The sequence below is a fragment of the Chaetodon auriga genome, chromosome 1 (genome assembly GCF_051107435.1).
Source record: "Chaetodon auriga isolate fChaAug3 chromosome 1, fChaAug3.hap1, whole genome shotgun sequence".
In the NCBI taxonomy this organism is placed as follows: domain Eukaryota; kingdom Metazoa; phylum Chordata; class Actinopteri; order Chaetodontiformes; family Chaetodontidae; genus Chaetodon; species Chaetodon auriga.
Window position 1 is genome coordinate 10,443,366 of NC_135074.1, and position 19,996 is coordinate 10,463,361.

At 45.3% G+C, this 19,996-nt stretch overlaps 1 protein-coding gene across 1 annotated transcript in view; it reads left to right on the plus strand.

Annotated features, from left to right (window-relative positions):
* The first annotated feature begins 424 nt into the window (after positions 1-424).
* Positions 425-19,996, plus strand: part of fto (FTO alpha-ketoglutarate dependent dioxygenase) — a 116,996-nt gene continuing 97,424 nt past the window's right edge. Inside the window, exon 1 of the mRNA XM_076749302.1 lies at positions 425-542. Within this exon, the coding sequence (XP_076605417.1) occupies positions 465-542 (78 nt within the window). The 5' untranslated portion in view covers positions 425-464. The remainder of the gene's footprint in view (positions 543-19,996) is intronic.

The following is a 19,996-nucleotide window of genomic DNA, read 5'->3' on the forward strand; positions in this document are numbered from 1 at the left end:
CAACAACAACAACAACAACAACAAATAATAATAATAATAATAATAATAATAATAATAATAATAATAATGCTAGTGTGTATTAGTACTTGCTTCTGCTTTTCCATATCTACTTCATATTTGTTCACGCTTACGTCAATCACTGTTTTAAAACCACGTTTGCCGCCATATCTATTCAGTTTGTAGATCTGTACCTGCGCCGCAGCTGCGCAGTGCAGCATCTAGAGCGTGCTGATGCTACTTCCGCCACGAGCGCACGTTCATTGTGGGATCTGTAGTTCTTGTCGCTACGCTGTTCGCGTCTCCTTGAAGAATCTCTCCACAAAAAGCCACTTTAGACAGATAATATGTCGACTGGACTCTGACTGACATAGGACGATCAGCTGCGCTCGCATGTGCCCTTTATAACACAAGAGTAGATTTAGGCTCCGTTTGTTCGTGTACTACAACAACCAACGTCGCCCCTAATGAAAGCGAGGCAGTGTAAACACAACTCCAGGAACATGAAAAGATCGGGTGACAGTGAGGGGGAGAAGAGAAGAAAGGTATTGATAGCGTTTTTCTCCGTTAGGTCTGGCATATTTCTGAGCCCTGTCGCTCGTTGAATATCTAATGCTCCTTATGTGATGCTGCTGGCTGCATTTTGAAGGCTACAAAGCCGCGGATGTCAGCGCATACCTCACCTTGCCTGTTTCCTTTATTGTGTTTTCCATTTTCCCCCCAGTCTACCACAATGAAGAATTACAGTTGCATTAAAACGGCGCTTTATCACGTAAATACACTGCTGATAAGAAGCCGTCGCTTGCAGAATGACGTTTTAGCGACATCCCATATCAAGTGTGATACACGGTGTGAGTTACAGTGTGTAGGATGCTTGTGAGACTAGTGCAAAGCATAAGCATGCTATAGGGAGTTATTCACATGGATTAAAAACAAACAAACAAAAGGCAACAACAAGGCTCAGTTTGGGATGTCAGTGTGGTGTGAAGAATGAACAAAGAATCAATGGTTTCTTGTGTAGCAGCATCAGGAAGAGGTCAGTGCAGTCAGTAAAGATAAATGCTAAAGTTAGTGTGTCTCACGTTTGGCAAGGTGCCAGGCCAGCAGTCTACAGCTGGCTTCACTGTAGATACAGTGGATAATTACTGCAGCTCTGATGAACTGAACAAATGATAGCCCATTGACTAATGTTGTGAGTGCTGCTCTTAAACATTACCCTCTGTTAATGTGCCAGCTGTAGATCCTGTTCAGGCATAAGAAAAGAAGAATCCTGCACGCACCTCGATTCAGATGTGTGCAGGATTATGTCCACGTGCTGCAAACAGAGATGCAGAGGTGTGTCTGGAAGCTGTGATGACCAACTGTTGTGTGTGCTGAGCTGTGTTTCGTGCTGACCCGGGCTTAAACAGGCTTTTGCATGCTGTATAACCGTAACTTTGTTGTTTGTTGAGATTATACTGAAGGAGAGAAAGGAAAGGGCTCTGCTGTGCCCGAGGCATGCTGGGCTGTGTTTCGCCCATAGTCATACTGTCTGTCTGTCTGCCTCTCTGTCTGCTTCTCCTCTTATCTCCTGGCTTGGACGCAGTCTGCCGTGGCACATGTGTTTGGATCATGTTAGACAGCAGTGAAACTATGTAGGACGTGGTTCCTCCTGTTTATGAAAGCAGCCATGGCGGCCAGATGAGCGGCTCAGAGAGAGAACTCATTCCAGCTGGCCCTCAGGCAGTCAGGCAGCACTGCGCAGACCTAATGGCTTAGCTTCCTTTCTCTTTAGATAAATAAAAGGATGAGCAAGAGGAATTGTAATTGCAGAATGACTGTATGACTGCAGAGCAGCCAAGAAAGGAGCTGCATGCATTTTGGCCACTTTTTATAATATCAGCAGTTGTGTAACGATACAGTTATCATGATAACTAATAACTTGGATACGATGGTTGTCTTATTCAGTGAGCGAGCGTGTTTGCAATGCTGCACAAAGTGAGAGATGTGCCATGATGGGCCCGCTGTCATTCTGAGTGAGGGAATGCAAGCACCATTAGTACCAAATGAATACACACAATCTCCTGAGAAAAACCCACCACAGCAACTCAGTATAGTTTACTGACAGGTGGTGGGATGTCTTAGCCTATGTATATATATCTTTATACTACCCAGGGGGAATTCATCACACCCCATCCATATTAATTCACATTGTTTAGATTTCAAAATCTGAAATAGCTGTTTTTTTAAAATTTCACTAGAGGTCTGATCCCTCAGACATTGTTGGCACACTAACTGCTGGCTCACACCTACAAAAATGCAGACCGCTTTAGTCTGTATGCATTGCTTTAGGTTCTGAAGTAGCTATATTTTCACAAATTTCCTCCCCATAGCAACATTCAGCTGAAAATATTTCAGTATGTTTTATCAGGATTGTCATCACAAGATGAATTTCCACACATGCCTTGGCAAGTGTGGAAACAGCGCTGGCCCTGTCCCTTAACCCGATGTTCTAATGCTGTCTTTGATGCTAGCTCACCATTTGGACAGTGATGACAAGTATAAAGTGCTGTGTCGAAACAGGAAGAGTGTGTGTGTGTGTGTGTGTGTGTGTGTGTGTGTGTGTGTGTGTGAGTGGCAGGCTAAGTAATGATCACACAGGGTCACCAGATGTTGTGAGGTCCTGGGCTCAGCCTGGCCCATTGCTTAGATCAGCCTCATTGGTTTGCTCTGGTTGTGGCATCTAGTGCAAGCTGTTTAGGGTATTTAATTTCTGAACACTCATTAAAATGGTTTGTGTTTCCCTTGGCAATTCTGTTAAATTAACAACTACCGAGGTAAAAGCTGATTATGTGGCCACACATCCAGACATGGTTAATCAATTCTCCCACACAAAATGTTAGCTGGTGAATTAGTGTAAAGGAAACGATTTATGGCGACTAATGCCGACGTCCTGTCATGTCAGGCCTGGTGTTTTAGCAAGAGGGGGGTGTCAGATTCAGCACATTCAGCAGCTTTGCGCTCTGCCGGCCATCTTTTTCTCCCTTTTAACCCAAGCTACATGCTGCTTGCTCTATTAATGAGCCAATAATGGAGAAATAGTGTTGGGTGCTGACATAAAACATGGGCATGGATACCTAAGGCAGGGTAGCACATAAGCTCCAGCAGAGCTAGATTTACACCGAGGCTCCGTGTAGAATGGTAGAAAGGGGAACACTCGGCATGGGGGCTCTCGCAGCTCCATCAGACCCCCGCCGGTCGAGCTGTGGAAAAGCCAGGCCTCAGAAAAATACGGCTGTGGCAGATAATGATGCCATTACACTAATGGAGCTGGCAAATGAAGGAGAACCCAGATGCCCTGCTTTATTACCGGAGGGGGTCATTTCCTCGCTGCATTCCTAATGGCCTGAGCACACAGTATTGATCAGGCTATCATGCTGCTAATCCTCTACAGAATTACTTATCGCTGGCTAGGTGTCGATCTACCGCGTGCCCCGCTCTGGCCTTGCCACTGGGCGGCCACTGTGTGTCCAGCAGGGACCCACCGGGCCGTTTATCCAGTCATGATTTAGGGCCAAGCAGGGATGGTGTCTGGGAGGTCTTCAGCAGTGGGCCGGCCAGTTCGATGTGTAAAAAGAAAGGAGGCAAATGAACCTTACAGGTTTCATTTAATTAAGGAGTAGGCAATGATGTGGTTCCTCCCTCTTTATGGCCCCATTGGCTGCTGTGGAGCTGGGGAAGCTGGGAGTTTTTGTGTTGTTCTCAGTAATTGTGTTGTGCTGTAAATAAGAACAGGCAGCTCTTGCGCCATCAGTAGCAGCAGGGTGTTAGATTTTTGCCAGGTTGTTGGCCTGGTTTGATTACGAAGTGCTCTACATATTTAATATTTAACATAATTCCTCATGCAAATTTATGTCTTTAGGCCGAATTATAGCGGACCCCCCATTCTAGGACTGAGTACTTCAGTTAGAATAGTGTCTTTACGTGAAGACTGAAGAGCATTTTCTACATTTTTCATGGTCCGCATTATTTGAACATGACCGAGAATGGTGTAGCCTGGGCCCATCATCATTACTAATGAATAGGAGGGTCAGGTAGCACGCAGCACTTTGCCCAGGGCTTGTGACCTGTCATATCCTTGGCCCCTTTACTGGGCCCCAGTGTACATTAGTATCCTCAGCCCATTGGAAGCATGGCATTGTAGCATCAGCAGACCCCTCTTGTCACCTCTGGCCTTGGCTAATCAAAGAGTTTACCTTAAGGGGGGCATTTAGCCCTGTTCGTTAGGGCACTCCAGTAGCCATAAAGAAGTATTTATATATTTCCATCTGGAACAACCTGTCGTGGCTAGGGAAACTAGCTATTGATCCAGATATTTAGTCATTTCTTTCTGCGTGTGCCATCAATATTGTGCAAACATCCATCCACGCGAGGCTTGACCTCAGCCCCTTCGTCTATTTTTCGCTCCCATTGGAGTTCAATGATATACTATTCTGAAAAGTAAAATCAATGAATGAATATGAAGTTTTGGTGTGTAATATAGTGCAGGCCCAAGGCCCCGGGTCTTTCATTGATCTGCTGTGTGAGTGTTGGAGGGGGCTGATTAGTCTGCTGCTGAGCTTTTCCTCTACATGTCTTTACCTTGTCTTGCCTATTTGATCTTTGGCTCATATATTTGGACTGAGTTGTTTACAGATCAACCTGGGTACTCAAACCACTCTTTGAAATAATTCAGCCAACATACTAAAACTGTTATGCATTCATGTTCCAGCTCAGTGAGCTAAAAGAATGTCATAACTTACATTAGAGTGAAACTAATGAGATATGAGATGCAATCCTGAGATATTTAGAATAGTACTTTTTTTTTTTCTTTTACCGTTTTGGAGGAATAGAAGTGCTTTTTGTCTACATTTTTTATATATTCTCTAATTCGACTTACATTTTGGACATTCACTTATCAGCCTTATGAGGGTTCTCATGATCAATGTGAGAAATCCTGCACGTCATTCTCTCACTTCCTGCCACCTTTTTTTTTTTTATAGCCGTCTGTGTTGAACGCATGACATTTTAAAGGTGCATGATGTCTACATTTGGTTTGCATTTGGAAGGATATCAACTTTTACAGCCCCGCCTGCATTGTCTCAGGGTATGAGGCTAAGATGGCCTGCCACAGACTCCCATATGTGCTGAGGAGGGCCTGTGATCTTACTAAACTTTTAAATAGTAAAACAGAGAGAGCAGAGAGAGCCTATGTTACACTTTGGTATGGCTTGGGGATTGGATGCCATAGTGAGTCATAATGTAGCTGAAAGGGTCATCCACAGAGGTTTCCTCCATGTATTGACTGCCATCCATCCCCTCTGACTGGTTGAGCACTATATGGCATGAGGCAAGATGATTGAAAGAGTTCTACTGAAGGAAAAATCAGATGTATTTCCACAGACCACAGATGTGAGGCAACACAAATCACATCTTACGCACATGCAATTATGCGTACTTTGATTTCCTAATACTACCAGCGTTACTGTTTGCAACATTCTCCCAAATAAAAACATCCTGCTAGTGAAATACCACTTTAAGTACCGATACTTGGGCCTATTGCTGTGTTTAGCATTTACCACCGGGATGGTTTTCTCCTATGGAAGCAGTCACAAGGATTGTCCAAACAGCACTTGACAGCTTACGTGTCTGACAGCCCCTGCCGAGCACCTCATATTAGTGTTGAGGCATTAGCCACAGATGTCAGCGTATTCGCAAACACGGCCGCGATGCGGATCATGCAAACCGGCCGACCACATCAGCCGTCAGATTCAATGAGATTACATCGAATGTGACCTGCCCAAGTAGGGTTCATCTGTCATGCATGTGTCCCGTCACAAGAGAGACATAGAATAATCAGTTCAATCAATAGATGGTGGTGGCTCATTGGACTGGTGCTGAATAAACATGGGAATGACCCTCTCACCCCATACACAGAGGCTAGATCCTCCAGAGGGTTCATTAGCCACTCGAGGCTATGATCCGGGCACGTCGTTATTTTCCATTTCTGTTTGTTTGGCATTCTGGTGGTGGTTTTTTTTTTTTTTGTGTGTGTGTGTGTGTGTGTGTGTGTGTGCGTGCGCGCGTGCAAAATGTCTTTGAACCCACGATTGTGTATGTGTATGCACGCACGCATCTATACGTGTATGCGTGTGTCGAGGCTGCTGGTGGTGTTTTTGCGAAGGGAACGTAGCACGAAAATGATAAAAATCTTCAATAAACGTGTTTAACACTGAAGATATTGGAAGGATTAACAATTACACATGCAATATAACATCAGACTTATTCAGTCTCAGCCTCCGAAGCAACAACATCGACAAAATCGATGCTACCCAGAATAGATCCTAGCTACCTGAGTTGTTGCTAATTTTAGCGAACTCCAATAAACATGATTTCACTGTGCAAAGCCACCTGCATAGGACAGAGCAGTCTTCATGCTGTTTATTTGTGAATTTATTTTCCTTTGTAATGACTCACCTTTCCAATAAAGTAGAAGTGCCTACTGCTACGTTGTTGCTCAACATCTGGTTTCAATGGAAAGTCCAGAACCCTTCATCACAAAAGCTGCAGGAGACCAGGTTCACAAGGCGCTGTAAATAGTAACTGTTAATTTGTACATCATAAGTTCTTTTCCATAAACGTGAGCAATGAAAGTGTGTTAAAATACCTGGCATTTAGCTTATTGCTTTGTAGAGGCTGAGCATAGGAAGTGCCTCCTTTAGCCAGAGCCAGCTTTTTGCATTGCTATTAACTTAGCCAGCGGAGGTACACTTGGCCTCCTCTGCTAACCACCATTAACAAGATACCACAGGTTGTTTTCGCTTGTACAAACAAACAATATTATTTTGTAATATATTACTGTGCGATATTATATAAATGAACAAATAAGTAATCATTGCCATGGTTTAAATTGGGGAAAAAGGCTAATTGTGAAAACTCAATTAGCCATTAACCTCATCTCTGTTTTTCTTAAACCTGTCTAATAGACAGTGTAAGGGCACATAGGTAAAAGTACTAATGCCACACTGTAAAAATACTCCACTACAAGTAAAACTTCTGCATTCAGTATCTTACTGAAGTAGAAATAAAATGTGCTTAAAGTCTCAAAAGTAAAAGACTCATTGTGCAATAAACTGGTCTCTGTCAGCGTTCTGATATTATATTTGATGTTTTTGGATTGACATTACTGCTGCACTAATGTCTATATTTCTTTTTATTGCTGTAGATATTTAAGGTTGAGCTAATTTTGACTACTTTATATGCTGTTAGGTAGTTAAATCTACAGCGATGCATCACATCCTTGAAGATCATGATGTATGCAGCGTTGCTGTCCGGTGTGAACCACGTGTCAGCCCTGTCAAAGCATTTTCCTGCTAATCAGAGAGGGTTTTCAGAAGTAGGAGACTTTTCTCAACACATCAAGGAACACTTAAGCCTTGTGTTTAGCAGAAAAAAAATCACATTCAGATTGACCAGATTTGAAAATACATAGTTTTCACTTGACAGGAAGGGTATGAAAAATTCTAATCTGAAAAGCAACTAAAGCTGTCAGACGAATGTAGTGGAGTGAAGAACAGTGTTTGCCTCTGAGATGCAGTGGAGTCGATGTAGAAAGTTGCATAAAATAGAAATTCCTATGTTTAGTACAAACACTTCGACTTTGTGCTGAAGTAGAGTACTCCAGTATATGTACGTGGCTACATCCCACCACTGCTGATAGATCACAAAAACACTGAAAGTGTTCTGAAAAAGGATTTTTAGTTCTCCTCATCAGGTGCTTTTGGTAACTGCTTACATGTGAGAACTTTAGTAACCGCACCAACCTCCAGTCTGGAGCAGGCTTCCCTGGTTATCCTGGATTTGCTTCTGTGGAGCTTTTTGTAGAGCTTGTTCCAGCATTTACTCTGCATCAAGTCTTTGAGAAGTGTCTGCTCACTTCAGGTAGTCTGTTCATGTCTCAGTGATTCTTCCTCTGAGCCCCCCCATGTGTTTTTTCTTCATCAGCCTAACTTTTCCTTGCATATGCGAAGGAGCCAACGACAGCTTGACTGGCATGCTGTCAGACAGGCGATGCCTTTCCAACGGTGGAGCATCAGCCTTTTTCCTGAGAGCTCGTGTGTGTGTGTGTGTGAGTTTGTGTGTGCTTAGAAAAGTGGGGGTATTGTCAGGACGTGACCGGCACACTTTGCATGTTCTCCTCGAGACAGGTGCTCCTGGGCGAGCACTGGTGCATGACAGTTGCCTTTCATCGCTGTCTTCTCTACACTTAACCCCTGACCAGCCCTCCCTCCTTCCTCTTCCTCCTCATCGTCTTCTCCTCTCTCCTCCCACCCTCTTTCCTCCACGTCTGACCTCTTCTCACGGCGCTTCCCTCGGCCGTCCTGAGTGATGGACTGCGAAGGCTGGTGGGCGGGTTGCGTTTTGTCTGTGGTGGTGTGGTGCGGCAGGCTTGTCACAAGCTTAACACTGTCAAGCCACGGAAACCCAGCTGTCCAGACTGAACCGCACACGCACACACACATGCACAGAGTAACGCCCACACACGCACACTTACACCCACACCACAACTTTTTGCTCAACAGTCCGTAATTCCATCCACCGGTGCTGTCAAGCACTTGATCAAATGTGCATAAAGAAAGGAGCCCCTTGGCTGAATCCCATCTTCTCTCTCCCTATCATAATGTAGGCAGATTTCCCCTCCTCTGCCTGTTTCTTCAACTCTGTTTATTCAGATGAGGCTGACTGGGGGGCAGCGGGTCACATCCACTTGCCTGGCTAAAACGGTCCTGAATTGAGGGTTGTCTCCAGTGAGATGGAGAGAGAAAAAACACAAGGAGGGGTTAGGGAGGGCTGCCGAGCGGTCATGTCAGGGCTGTTTTCGGGGCTATTTGTGTGTGTGTGTGCATGTGCCATGGCGGGGGTAGGGGTTAGGGAGTTTGAGGGTTCAGTTGTCAACCCCTGTGTCATGCTTGCCCTGGCCTTGTTATGTAGGGGGCATCCACTGTCATTTGTTGCGGGACTGTTTGAAGTGGAGTGAGCCACAGAAGCATAAAAAGCAGTCAGCACACTGTGCGCTCTCAGGTGCCGTCTCACACACACACACACACACACACACACACACACTCATTTAAAAGGACAAACTCATACTCTACGGGAAATAATCCCTCTTAATGTGACACCCCAAAACTTTGTGTCTTATCTCGTTGGTTTCTTTTGCCAGATTTGTTGTAAGGTTGGCCTTTTAAATCGCACCTGTGTTAATTCAAGTTCAGGACTGATCCAGATGTTTCGTATAGGATGTACTTAGTTTTCTGTTGTTTCCCACTTTTATTCTTCGAGCGTCATCATGTTAAGTGAAGTAGGTGGATTAAAGTCATGCTTGAAGCCAACTTTGGGGAAGACATACACTAGGTAAGCTTGTGGTTTTCATCCGGCACTCAGTCTGCACTTCCAAGTTTTTTTAAGTTTATCCCTGTGTGTGTGTGTGTGTGTGTGTGTGTGTGTGTGTGTGTGTGTGTGTGTGTGTATGTATCTATGTTTGTCACTGTAGGTGTATGTGTGTGTTTCATCTGACATACATCTCCCACATTGTCTCCACTATGGAAAAACAGCAATGGTTAAGACTCCTTAAACTTGTTGTCGAAGTGTCAGCGAAGACATGAGCGCGGCGCACACCATGAGCTTAATCCAACAACAGCCCGTCTGCCATACTGCCTGCCTGCTATCTGCGAGCGAGTGGACCCCTTCCTCTCAGCCATTGTCATATATAGGGGGCATTGTCACATATGAGATGGACTCATGTAAATGCGGTGACAGGCTACTGTCTCGGCTGACTGACAGCACAGAGGGATTGGGCTAATCTGAATGACTGATTCGAGGCGCGCGGCGGCTCGGCTGTCCCCATAACTCCTGAGAAATAGACAGCTTCAGCGGAGTTATCTGTGTTTGTAAGTCCTTCTGCTGCGCTGGGATGACAATAGGGATTAGTGCCAAGGTTCTTTAAACTGTTTTTTTTATTTTATTTTTGGGAGGGGGGAAGGGGGCCTCTTATCGGCGTCTCGGCAGGATGCTGCCGCAGCCACTTTTCCTTGACTGTCAATTAAAGAGGGGATCATTAACTTCAAGGGTATAAATGTTCTAACACTGGTATTACGTTGGGAAGCTAAGTCGCTGACAGATGTTCCAACTTTAATTCTCCACTTGTTTTTTTGTCCTTTAATTAATTTATGTATCGCTATTCGGGTTTTAAATATTTTCTCCCCCTGTCTGCTCTTTGTTAGCCTGTAATCTCAGTTACCATGGTAGTCGCAAAGACGATTGGGCCTTGTCACTCGGCTGTGTTTCTTATGAGGTTCAATCGGCTAATGTATTCAATATCACCAAAAACTGAAAGGTAAACAGTATCTAATGGCGCGTGCCTTCCTGCACTGCCTCAGTGCAGCCTGGAGGTGCTGGGCGGTGGGAGAACAGCATGTCTGCCTCTAGTTCTCCAGGCTTTTTAGGAGGACCCTACAACTTCGAACGGTGCTTGATAAAAACAAAACGAGCGCAGCTTGTATCTCCGTACGCGCGCGTGTGTTTTTCGGGAGGCAAACAAAAGTAGCGTACTACTTTGGGGTATTTCTTTTTGGAGGCTTTGTTGGTGGTTGTGAAGCACGGGTGTGACAGCTGCGGTTGAGATTCACTCAAAGTGGAAGTGCAGACACGGAGCTGTGACGGGATACGGTTAGGTGTGTACTGTAGGTAGCCTCACACAGAAAGAAAACAAGAGGAGGAGAGACGTTAAGGGGAGTGGGAGAGAGATAGGCGACAGAGACTGCTAATGGGCAAACTCTCTTCATCCACCACCACTGCCATCACCACCACCACCCTGTTCTCTCATGACAGCTCTTTTCCTTTGTTCTCCCCCTCGGCCCACTCTCTGCCGGGGATTCGTGACAAGTTTTCGCGGGCTGATCAAACGCTGCGGTGACACCTGATTAGGATATAGCGCGTGTTTACAGTCGCGCATGGCGAGGACCCCCCCCTTCTCAGACAACAAGGGAGACTTCACCTTGACTAATTAAATTTGCACCTGCAATGCCAGCTGTGACAGCCACTGGAGGGCTGCATTTATTTATGTCACTCCATACATACTTCCTGTGACGTTGTGGAGGCTGAGTTTGCAGTATAGCTCCTTGTTTACCCACAGTTTTCAATGGCTGTGAGTGATATCATGGCTTTCAAACGTGCTTCATAAATAATATATATGTATATATATGCTGCATAGTTTTAACAAATAGAATTTATAATTGCATGTCTTGCTTTTGATTTGCTCTCCTTTAAAATGACAAAATTAAATGCAGTGTTCGCTTAGCTTGGATAGCAGGTGGCATAACATACCGTATCAAATTCATTTGCATGATTAGGGGATTTAAACAGAAAATAAAAGCAACGTGTTGATCAATTTTAGATTGTGTTGCGCAGTGTTTCGTGGAAGCCAATGGATGGTGTCGTTTTTCAGGGTCAGCGCTGCACGCTAACCAAAACAAGTTGAATTCTGTGTTATCACTGGAGGGTTTTTGACATCTGATGCTGAAAAGGTTTTGAACCCTTGTTTAAAATAATGTGATTTGTGTGATGGATTAATGTGTGTACATATGTGTGCTTGTATATGATCTGCCTTTCGGACTGTGTGTGTGTGTGTGTATCTATCTAAATCAGTGTTGAGGGTGTAAAAGGCCACCGCTGAAGTGAGCAGGACATCATTCACCCAGTAGCAGGAGACAGCGCCGGGTAATTTGTGGCTCTCCCCTCTGTCTCGCTCACCCCCCCTCTCTCCTACCCCACCATCCTGCCTCCCCAGCCTCAAATTGACCAGGCTCGACTGCTGGTCATGCTGTATTACATGGGTTAGATGAAGTAATTATTTCTAGGCCACTGACTACAAGCAAGATTAATAGTTTTTGAAACGGCCATAATGGAGGGCTGACCCGCCGTGACATAAGCATTATTTCAAGCTCACCTCCACTCTCATCCCTCTCACCTCTGGGCGCTGGCAGAGTGTGATTTATACCTGGGTTAATGAGGGGAGGGGACCTAGGAGCCCAGGGCCACCAACATACCAGTGCAATGTTACAGGCCCGCTCCCCCAGCTGAGCAGACAGCGGGCTCACCGGAAGAAGCTTTTGAGTTTTTACTTGGTAGAAATTTGAAGACAAGATGCAAAGTGATTGAAATCATTTTTGAATGGCATCATTGTACTGCATGTTGAAATTTGACTCGAAATGCTCGGCTGTCTCTGAGATGTCCTCAAAACGAGGGAGCGATGTGCTGCTGACATCGAAACCCTCCGTCCTGGGTCGCTTCATCTGCCCACCACCCCCAACCCTGATGCTCTGGAGCCTTAAGGACCAGAGAAGCTGGAGAGTTGTCACTAGGTGGCACTTGGACATCATGTTATCAGATGCTCTCTCCCCTTCACCCCACCCCGCGCTCCTCTTCCCCTCCCTCTTTTCCTCCCTCCTTTCTTGCCTCGCTCACTTCCTCCCTCCCCTCTGTGCTAAGTACACCTCAGATGTCAGGGTGTTTTATTTTTATTGGATGAGGGCAGTGTGTAATGCATTCACCTCCGTTCCTGCCAGCTGTTAAATGCCCCAGAACATGGTCTGGCCGGGCTCCGCCCCGTTAACCCCTCTGATTGGCTGTAATAATTAGCAGAAGTGAACAGTAACTATGGCGCCCAGCGAGGTTTGGGGACAGTTTGCAACTCCCTGATACAGTACGTACGTGACAGAATGGTCCATCCTGCCCAGGCGTAAGTGTCTTGGGTCCGGCCCAACCTGGCCACATCCCCCCCTTACTTGAGTGCACGTGTGTTTTTTAAGCTTTAATATTAACCCTCAACTTAAACACATGCATGCAGTGTGGCACCAGCAATTACATTTTCAAATGGCTGGGTTTGTAAACCTCCAGGATGTTAATCTGTCACCATTCAAGCTACTGGGAAGAGTGAAAAGAGGATTAAGTTATTCAATTCCTGGTAGAATATTTTCCTTTGTTCAGAATGAGTGAAGGAAAAATAAATAAAGAAATGAGGTGGCTTCTCAAGCAAGACAAGTGCCGTCTGCTATACTTCAGGATTTAGCTAATGCCATTATAGCAAACTTATCTGCCTCAGGATTCCAGGAAGACAGGCTGAGGGTCTTGTAAACAGCCACAAATGATATTTGGCCCTTCAATTCAATATTAATCTCAGGTCACATCATAAAGCCAGTTTATCTGGGTCAAAGACTACATGAGATGGAATTAGACCCGTCCTAGATGTTCAGTCTGCATCTGTTTAGCCCCATATGTTTTTCTAATGGCTTAGGTGATTGTCAGCATTTAGATTTAGGCCACAGCTCTGGCTTGTTAATGCTACCGTGTTCAAAAAATCAGTTTCAACAAATAGGTCTCAGCAAATAATTCAAAAGGCTGTCCGTCTAGTTGTCTTTAGAAGAAATGTGACGTAGTTGATTGGAGAAAAGTAAAGTGCGTTTTGATTGATAGGCAACCTATCTTGGAGAAATTGACGCCGACAGGAGCCTCTCCATTTTTCACATGTAGTATGATCCTCTGGGTTCCTTCTCCCGACAAAGTGGCTCATTTCATGTGCTGTGGGTGAATGTGACATACAGCTGAGTTGATGGTAAAATATCCTTGAAGTGTTTTGTCAAGCAACATACTTTATCAAATCTTATGTTTAGCATAAGGTTATAATATACCACATGATAATTGTCACAGCTGTCAGCCAATCCTGCGCAGTACCCCTGCCTTAGCCCCTCGCTTACCCTTGACTCCCAGCCCCTCCGGTCGGATTGCACATCATCTTTATCCCAGATGAAGTACCAGACTCGGTGGTGTCAGAAGATGATCTAATATGGAGCTGAAAGGACACAGAGCTGGGAAATCATCGTCATTTGAAGAGGTTGCTTGTCACTTGATGGGTTTGATCAACCAGTGCCGCGGTACACAGAGCTGGGTCTTTGCACTGTCTAACAGTGGTACTGGATTAGAGACACAAGCCACTTCGACTGTGATCAGTCACTCACACACGGAGACACGCGGCAGGACTGAAATCCTCCACGCGCGCGTCATCCGCATCATGTACGCATTTCTCCGTCAAGCCCACTGTATGGAAATGAGGAGCGCTGCTTTTGACAATGATAGTACATGCCAGTTTTGCCTCTTTTTTTTGACGTTTTAGTCTATAGCTGCTGGTACTACTGCCTTATAGTGAGATACAGTACCAGGGCGTGCTGCTGCATTGCTGCCTGACCTACCTGAGTGCTGCTCATCTGTGACATGCTGAGACAATGGCAGTGTGTGTGTGAAGAGTCTGCCTCTACACCCCTCAGACACTGTGTATGGCTAAGTGCTATTGAATTGTTTATTGTCACAAATCACAAACCTTTCAGTGACGAGGTGCGACACTCACTCGTCCATCCGTCCGGCTTCCCTGCCCTGAGCGATGTGCTGGTCTGCTGGGCTCTGAGGAGTGTAACGTCAGCCTCTGGAGCTGGGGATTTTAAACGCTCCACCTGCTTATCGATCTCCTCTGCCCCGCTGAGCCGGGCGAGCCCAGACAGCAGAGAGAGAGAGAAGGCGAGATGCAGAGGGGAAGGGCGATCTGGTGGCCTCAGTCCTTCGGTCCTCAGGTCTGTCCTTGACACTGCCTGTGGGACAGGCCTGGAGTACGCCTCTTGTCCTCCCTTTAAGCTCCACATCCAGCCCCTACAGCTAGCCGCCTCTCCCCCTGGGCCAAACTGCACTTTGCACAGCCATATTGATTTTTTTTGGAGGGGCAGGAAAAGTGCGGCTGGGTGGTGAGAGCGAACGGGGGAGGGAGGGGGGAAATGGAGAAATTGAGGGAGCTTTCTAAAGCACTGACTTCTCCTTGACTGCACCTCGAGACGCGACAACCCTGTTAGAACAACTCGGTGGCCCTGGTGCCCCGCTGAAAACTGCTAATCACAGTCTTTCAATCAACGCTCCCCTTCCTCTCGTCTCTTTCCTCCCTCCATCCCTCTCCCTCCCTCATTTTCTCACTCTTTCCCCTGACTTTCCCCCCGCTGAACCGGACCCTGTCTGAATACCAAGGGACTGCGTCTGCATTAAAACTGGCCATTCCACATGGAAAACAGCTGACCTCATGAAAGCATGTTGTAATTTGAAGGTGAAAACTAAAAAGCTTTTCTCGATCGACATAGTCTTAATGGAAACATTATGGCCCGGCCGCAAACTAACAATTAAGGCAAAATGGCAAACGGCCCTTGCATACTGGAGGTAGCAGCCAAGAGTTCACGCAGCTCTTTTGATGACAAAAGCTGCTGGTTCGAATCCTGCGCTGGGTGCGAAGCTCAGCGTGCCCTTGAACAAGCCGTTTAACCCCCAGATCCTCTGGCGAAGAAACTTTTTACTGTCCTCCAGAAATCTTTAGATGTAGTGTGCAGTTCTGTGTGTCAAATTGTATGCGTGTGCGAAGCCACGAGCATTTTCTGATAAAGTCTCTCTTCTGGATAAATAAAAAGGTTATGTAAGGCATACATGGACAGATCTCTTAAATCGCCCTCCTCTCTCTCTCTTCTCTCCCTCTCTTCTCCTCTCCAGATTTGACACTTGCTAAAGGTCACAGAAACATCTTTTTTCCCCCTTTGAGGTGTAGATAAGTGTGAAATAGATGTTGACACCACAGACACATTGAAAAGCACTTAAACAGAGTGGCAATGTGCCAACCTGTCTGCGTCTGGCTTTGTGCATTTATAAATACTTTTGAATGATTGATCTAGAAACCTGGGTCTCTCTGTAAGCCTGTCAGGTGCACTGAGAGAGATGGAGGGTTCAAAAAACAGATGAGGCCCACTACTTTTTCTCTCTCTCTCACATGCGTGCACATATACTGTCCACCTGACAGAATCACACGTACCCTGGGATGCCTGGAGGAGTAGCTTTAAGTCTGTGTGTGTGTGTGTGTGTGTGTGTGTGTGTGTGTGTGTGTGTGTGTGTGTGCGTGCGTACACGTGGCTCACAGAGAGAATTGGACAGGACTTTTGATGTTTAGTTAAAATGGCACACCAGGTGTTTGTTAGTGTGCCTTATCTCACACGTGTGACATTTCTCAAATGTGACTGGGCGCCAATAAAGGTGGTCACATTGTGTGTGCGTGCGTGTGTGTGTGTGTGTGTGTGTGTGTGTGTGTATGTGTGTGAATCTAATTAATGAGTGGCAGTGGTCCCCCGCAGCTCTGGTAATGTGCTTAGATCAGTGTTATAAACAGGGCGTGAAAGGTCTACCCAGCGCCAGCCGTTTAAATGACTGGCCTCTTGTTCAGGTAGATGGATGGAAATGTTCTAATATTAATGATCACGTCCCCCGCCGACCTGTCGCGAGGTGAAATGAACAACGTGGCCCTCAGCCTCCAACAACAATTAACGGGCCAGAGCCGACCTGTCTGCCATTTGTCATCACTTACCCCACCTGTGGACCCCCACTGAACACATGCTGAACGTGTCTGTCGATATATACACAATGTTCGCTTCATTGTTTTGAAAAAAAAAAAAAAAAAAGGTTCATGGCATAGCATTGATTTCTGGGTGGGTTTTTTTCTTTCTTTGTTTCCAAAGTTAATGAAAAAGAAAAAAAGTTTCTGATTTTCAACAGTGGAATATGATCCAAACCTTGATATGTGTGTGCACATGCGTCTATAGGAGAAGCATGTGGAGGATTATGGTCTTAATACGGGACATAAGCATCTGATCCATATTGTTTGCATGAACTTGGATGGATGACCTTGCATTAAACACGATTTGTGAATGTAGCTTCAACCTACATGCCAAATTGAATATGGAATTACAGCTCAGGATAATACAGATTATCCAGAAAACAATTGATATCCAATGGAAAGTAGCTGAAGGACAATATATAGGCGTCTCTAGCAACATCCTCCTGATTGACCTCTGCGTCTCATGGTCCTATTCATATTCATGGCTTGATCCCGAGCAGGAGACATGGGGTTACACATTACCTAGCTCTGAGGTCAGCTCCCACACATTCCAGTTAGCCATTGCCCAGTTAACTTTCATATTGAGTCACCAAACTTGTAGCTGCTGTTCTTAAAATAAATGAATGCCACCGGTGGCTGTAAACAAAATGTCAGAAGTCAGAAGCGGTTAATTTTTACCCTGAATGTTTTTTGTTAGTGTGACGTGGATGAAATGAAGCTGCATAATCTGTGAAAAAGGTCATTTCTGACATTGTAACCAGTACCGGAGCTGTTGTTTTTCAGGTTGTGTATTAGGTAGGGTGGATATATTTTTAGCTGCATTTGGGAAAAAAGAGAAGAAAAGTGGTACGTGATGAAACCCTGCAACAAGAGGCGCTGCAACACAAGAGGAACCTCTGCACATGTGGTTGTGTGTGTGTATTCTTGTGTAGGTACTTGTGTATGGTGGCACCTAGGTGCTGTGTTATCTCACCATAGTTCAAGTTAGTGGCATACCCTGAAGATGAGGTAGACCTCGAGCTATAGAGACCTTTATGGCACAAACGCGACTACTGTTAGCTGCTGCGATTCCTCCACATGTGTATGCTTTCCTTCAGTTCTTTCTATGTTCTAAGCTGAATTCCGTCTTCCTACAGACTTTATGTCTTTCTGTGCATCACACACGCAAACGCCAATGTTCTGGTGGGGCGGGCACTCCCTGCCCTTGTCTGTGTGCTCTGTTGCTTCACACGAGCTCCCTACATTCTCCGATCCTGTGCCAAATCGACCGGGGCGGAAGCGCTTTGATGTACGTGGGCAGTCTGTCTGTTTGAGTCCAACGTTTTACAACCCACTTGTCAAAACTGTTGATTCACCATCACTTTAACAGAGGAGGACCAGTTCTGAAATGGGTGTCACACAAGCACCAATGGCTTGCTGTTTAAACACGGAGCTCTATTACACAGCTAACTCTCATCACATCATCTGGGGCTACACAAGGCCTGAGATCTGAGGTTTTCTTGAAGGCCTTGAAGAAAATATGGCGCACAGTGCTTCTTGCCTCACATTTTGGAGTGTGATCCAGCCCATTGTCACTCCCAATGAGTCAAATATGGCAGCTTCAAACTGTGACGCTAACCCTAACTCTTAACTAATGTACGTCCGTTTATTTTAACTCAAACCCGGATCTGTTCCTAAACCTAACCGAGTAGTTTGGCTACCTAAACCTCACAACGTTATCCATGTGTGTATTATTGTTCTCAGCAAGCTTTATCTTGAAAGTCTAACCAGATGTTGCATATTTATTGTCGCTTAACTTGACTGCGTAGCCCTGCACATGCAAAAGTGACGCTAGAGCGGTATGTAGAGCATCCTAGCTTGAAGCGTCGGGCCGCTGACCAAACTGCTGTTTTTGACAAGTTGGGAGAGAGAACATGTTGGCCGAAGAATAAGAAGAAAATATAGATATCAGCCAAGATGGAAAGAATGTTTTCCTAAGAATTTATTTGACATGGCCTATCATAAAAATACACTGGAAAGCACAAGCGCCACCACATGGGATGGGACACTTGTACTTATCAAGCCATGTTCAGGGCTAACTCTGCATTGAAGCTTTTACGTGCAGTCTATGATGCATCAGCCAAATCTACACAAGACCAGTGGGACTTGTGTCCTCCTTCAGCCTCCTTCAGGGGCAGACACAAGTGAGACTGGAAGTGTTTTTATCCCCGCAGCAGCAGAGTTATCTGGCTATTTTGAGCTATTGATGCTAAGCGCCGGACATTAATCTACTCTGCGAAGAACGCTTTGAAGAAAGTGTCCGCTGAAGTGTCACAGATGGGGAATAAATGAAATTAATAAATATATGGTACACACAGTTTGATATCTCTTATAGGCCAAGATCAAAGCAAACCAATTGAGTTCTATTCTACCTAATATGTTTTTCTGTGATAAACAGTCTGGCTGAGGGAATAATCCCATCAAGGAAGAGAGAGATTAAAAAAGAAGAAAAAAAAAAACGAAAAAAGCATCAGATATATCACTCAGTGCAGACGGTTGGCACGGCTACCGTGAAGCATGCGTGTTATTATGGGATTGGTAATCTCGTTTCTTGGGTCTGAGTGGAAACGCAGACCTTTTTTTTTTTTTTTTTTTCTTGCACCTCGTGGTTTTCCTTCCAGAATCAGGTGCAGACACAGAGACAGGAAGACAGACACAGCAGCCCTCTGATACTGTGAGACTCCATCTGCTTCAGAGGGCTCCGGTAACTTCTTGTCTTTCTTTTTTTCTGTGGAATTTCTGAGTAGCCTGATGTATTTGACATGTGTGTGACAGCGCTGGTTGTGTGCGATTGGGGTTGAGGCATCATGCTCGCTACCCCGGCTGTGCGTTTTTTTTTTTTTTTTTTTCAGGATGGGCATGTATGTGTGTGTATCTGTTGGAGCCTTACACACACGCACCCACACATACAGTGCGAAAACACACTTTTGTGCTTGTTTACACAGCAGTGGTTTGCGCGCTGTGACTAAAGCGGACTGTAATGATCTTACTTATGTGCACACATGCACACATCTACAGTGGATGGATGGCAGGATATGGATCCGTACAGACGCACAGCAGCACACAGATAAAAACACACACAGATACACACAGACACATACACATACAACACTAGCCCAGAGCCTCACCTTGATATCTTGAGCTTCTGTCATGAGTTGGAATTTGACACCAATGAATGTGTGTCAGGTTGTCAATTTCTTCCAACAGCTTTTGAATGCAGTCTGGCCATGAATAGTGCATGTTGTTTTGTTTTTTCGATTCCAACTGTCTGCAAGTCTGTTTTTGTTTGTTCCAGAATAACTTGGAAGGCCTGTACACTCATGCGCATCCTTTAAGAAAACTTTCAGCAGGTGTTGTGTTGTTTAGCCTAAGGTAAAGATTCAGCCCTGAAGGTAAATTCACCAAACTGCTTCAGATCTG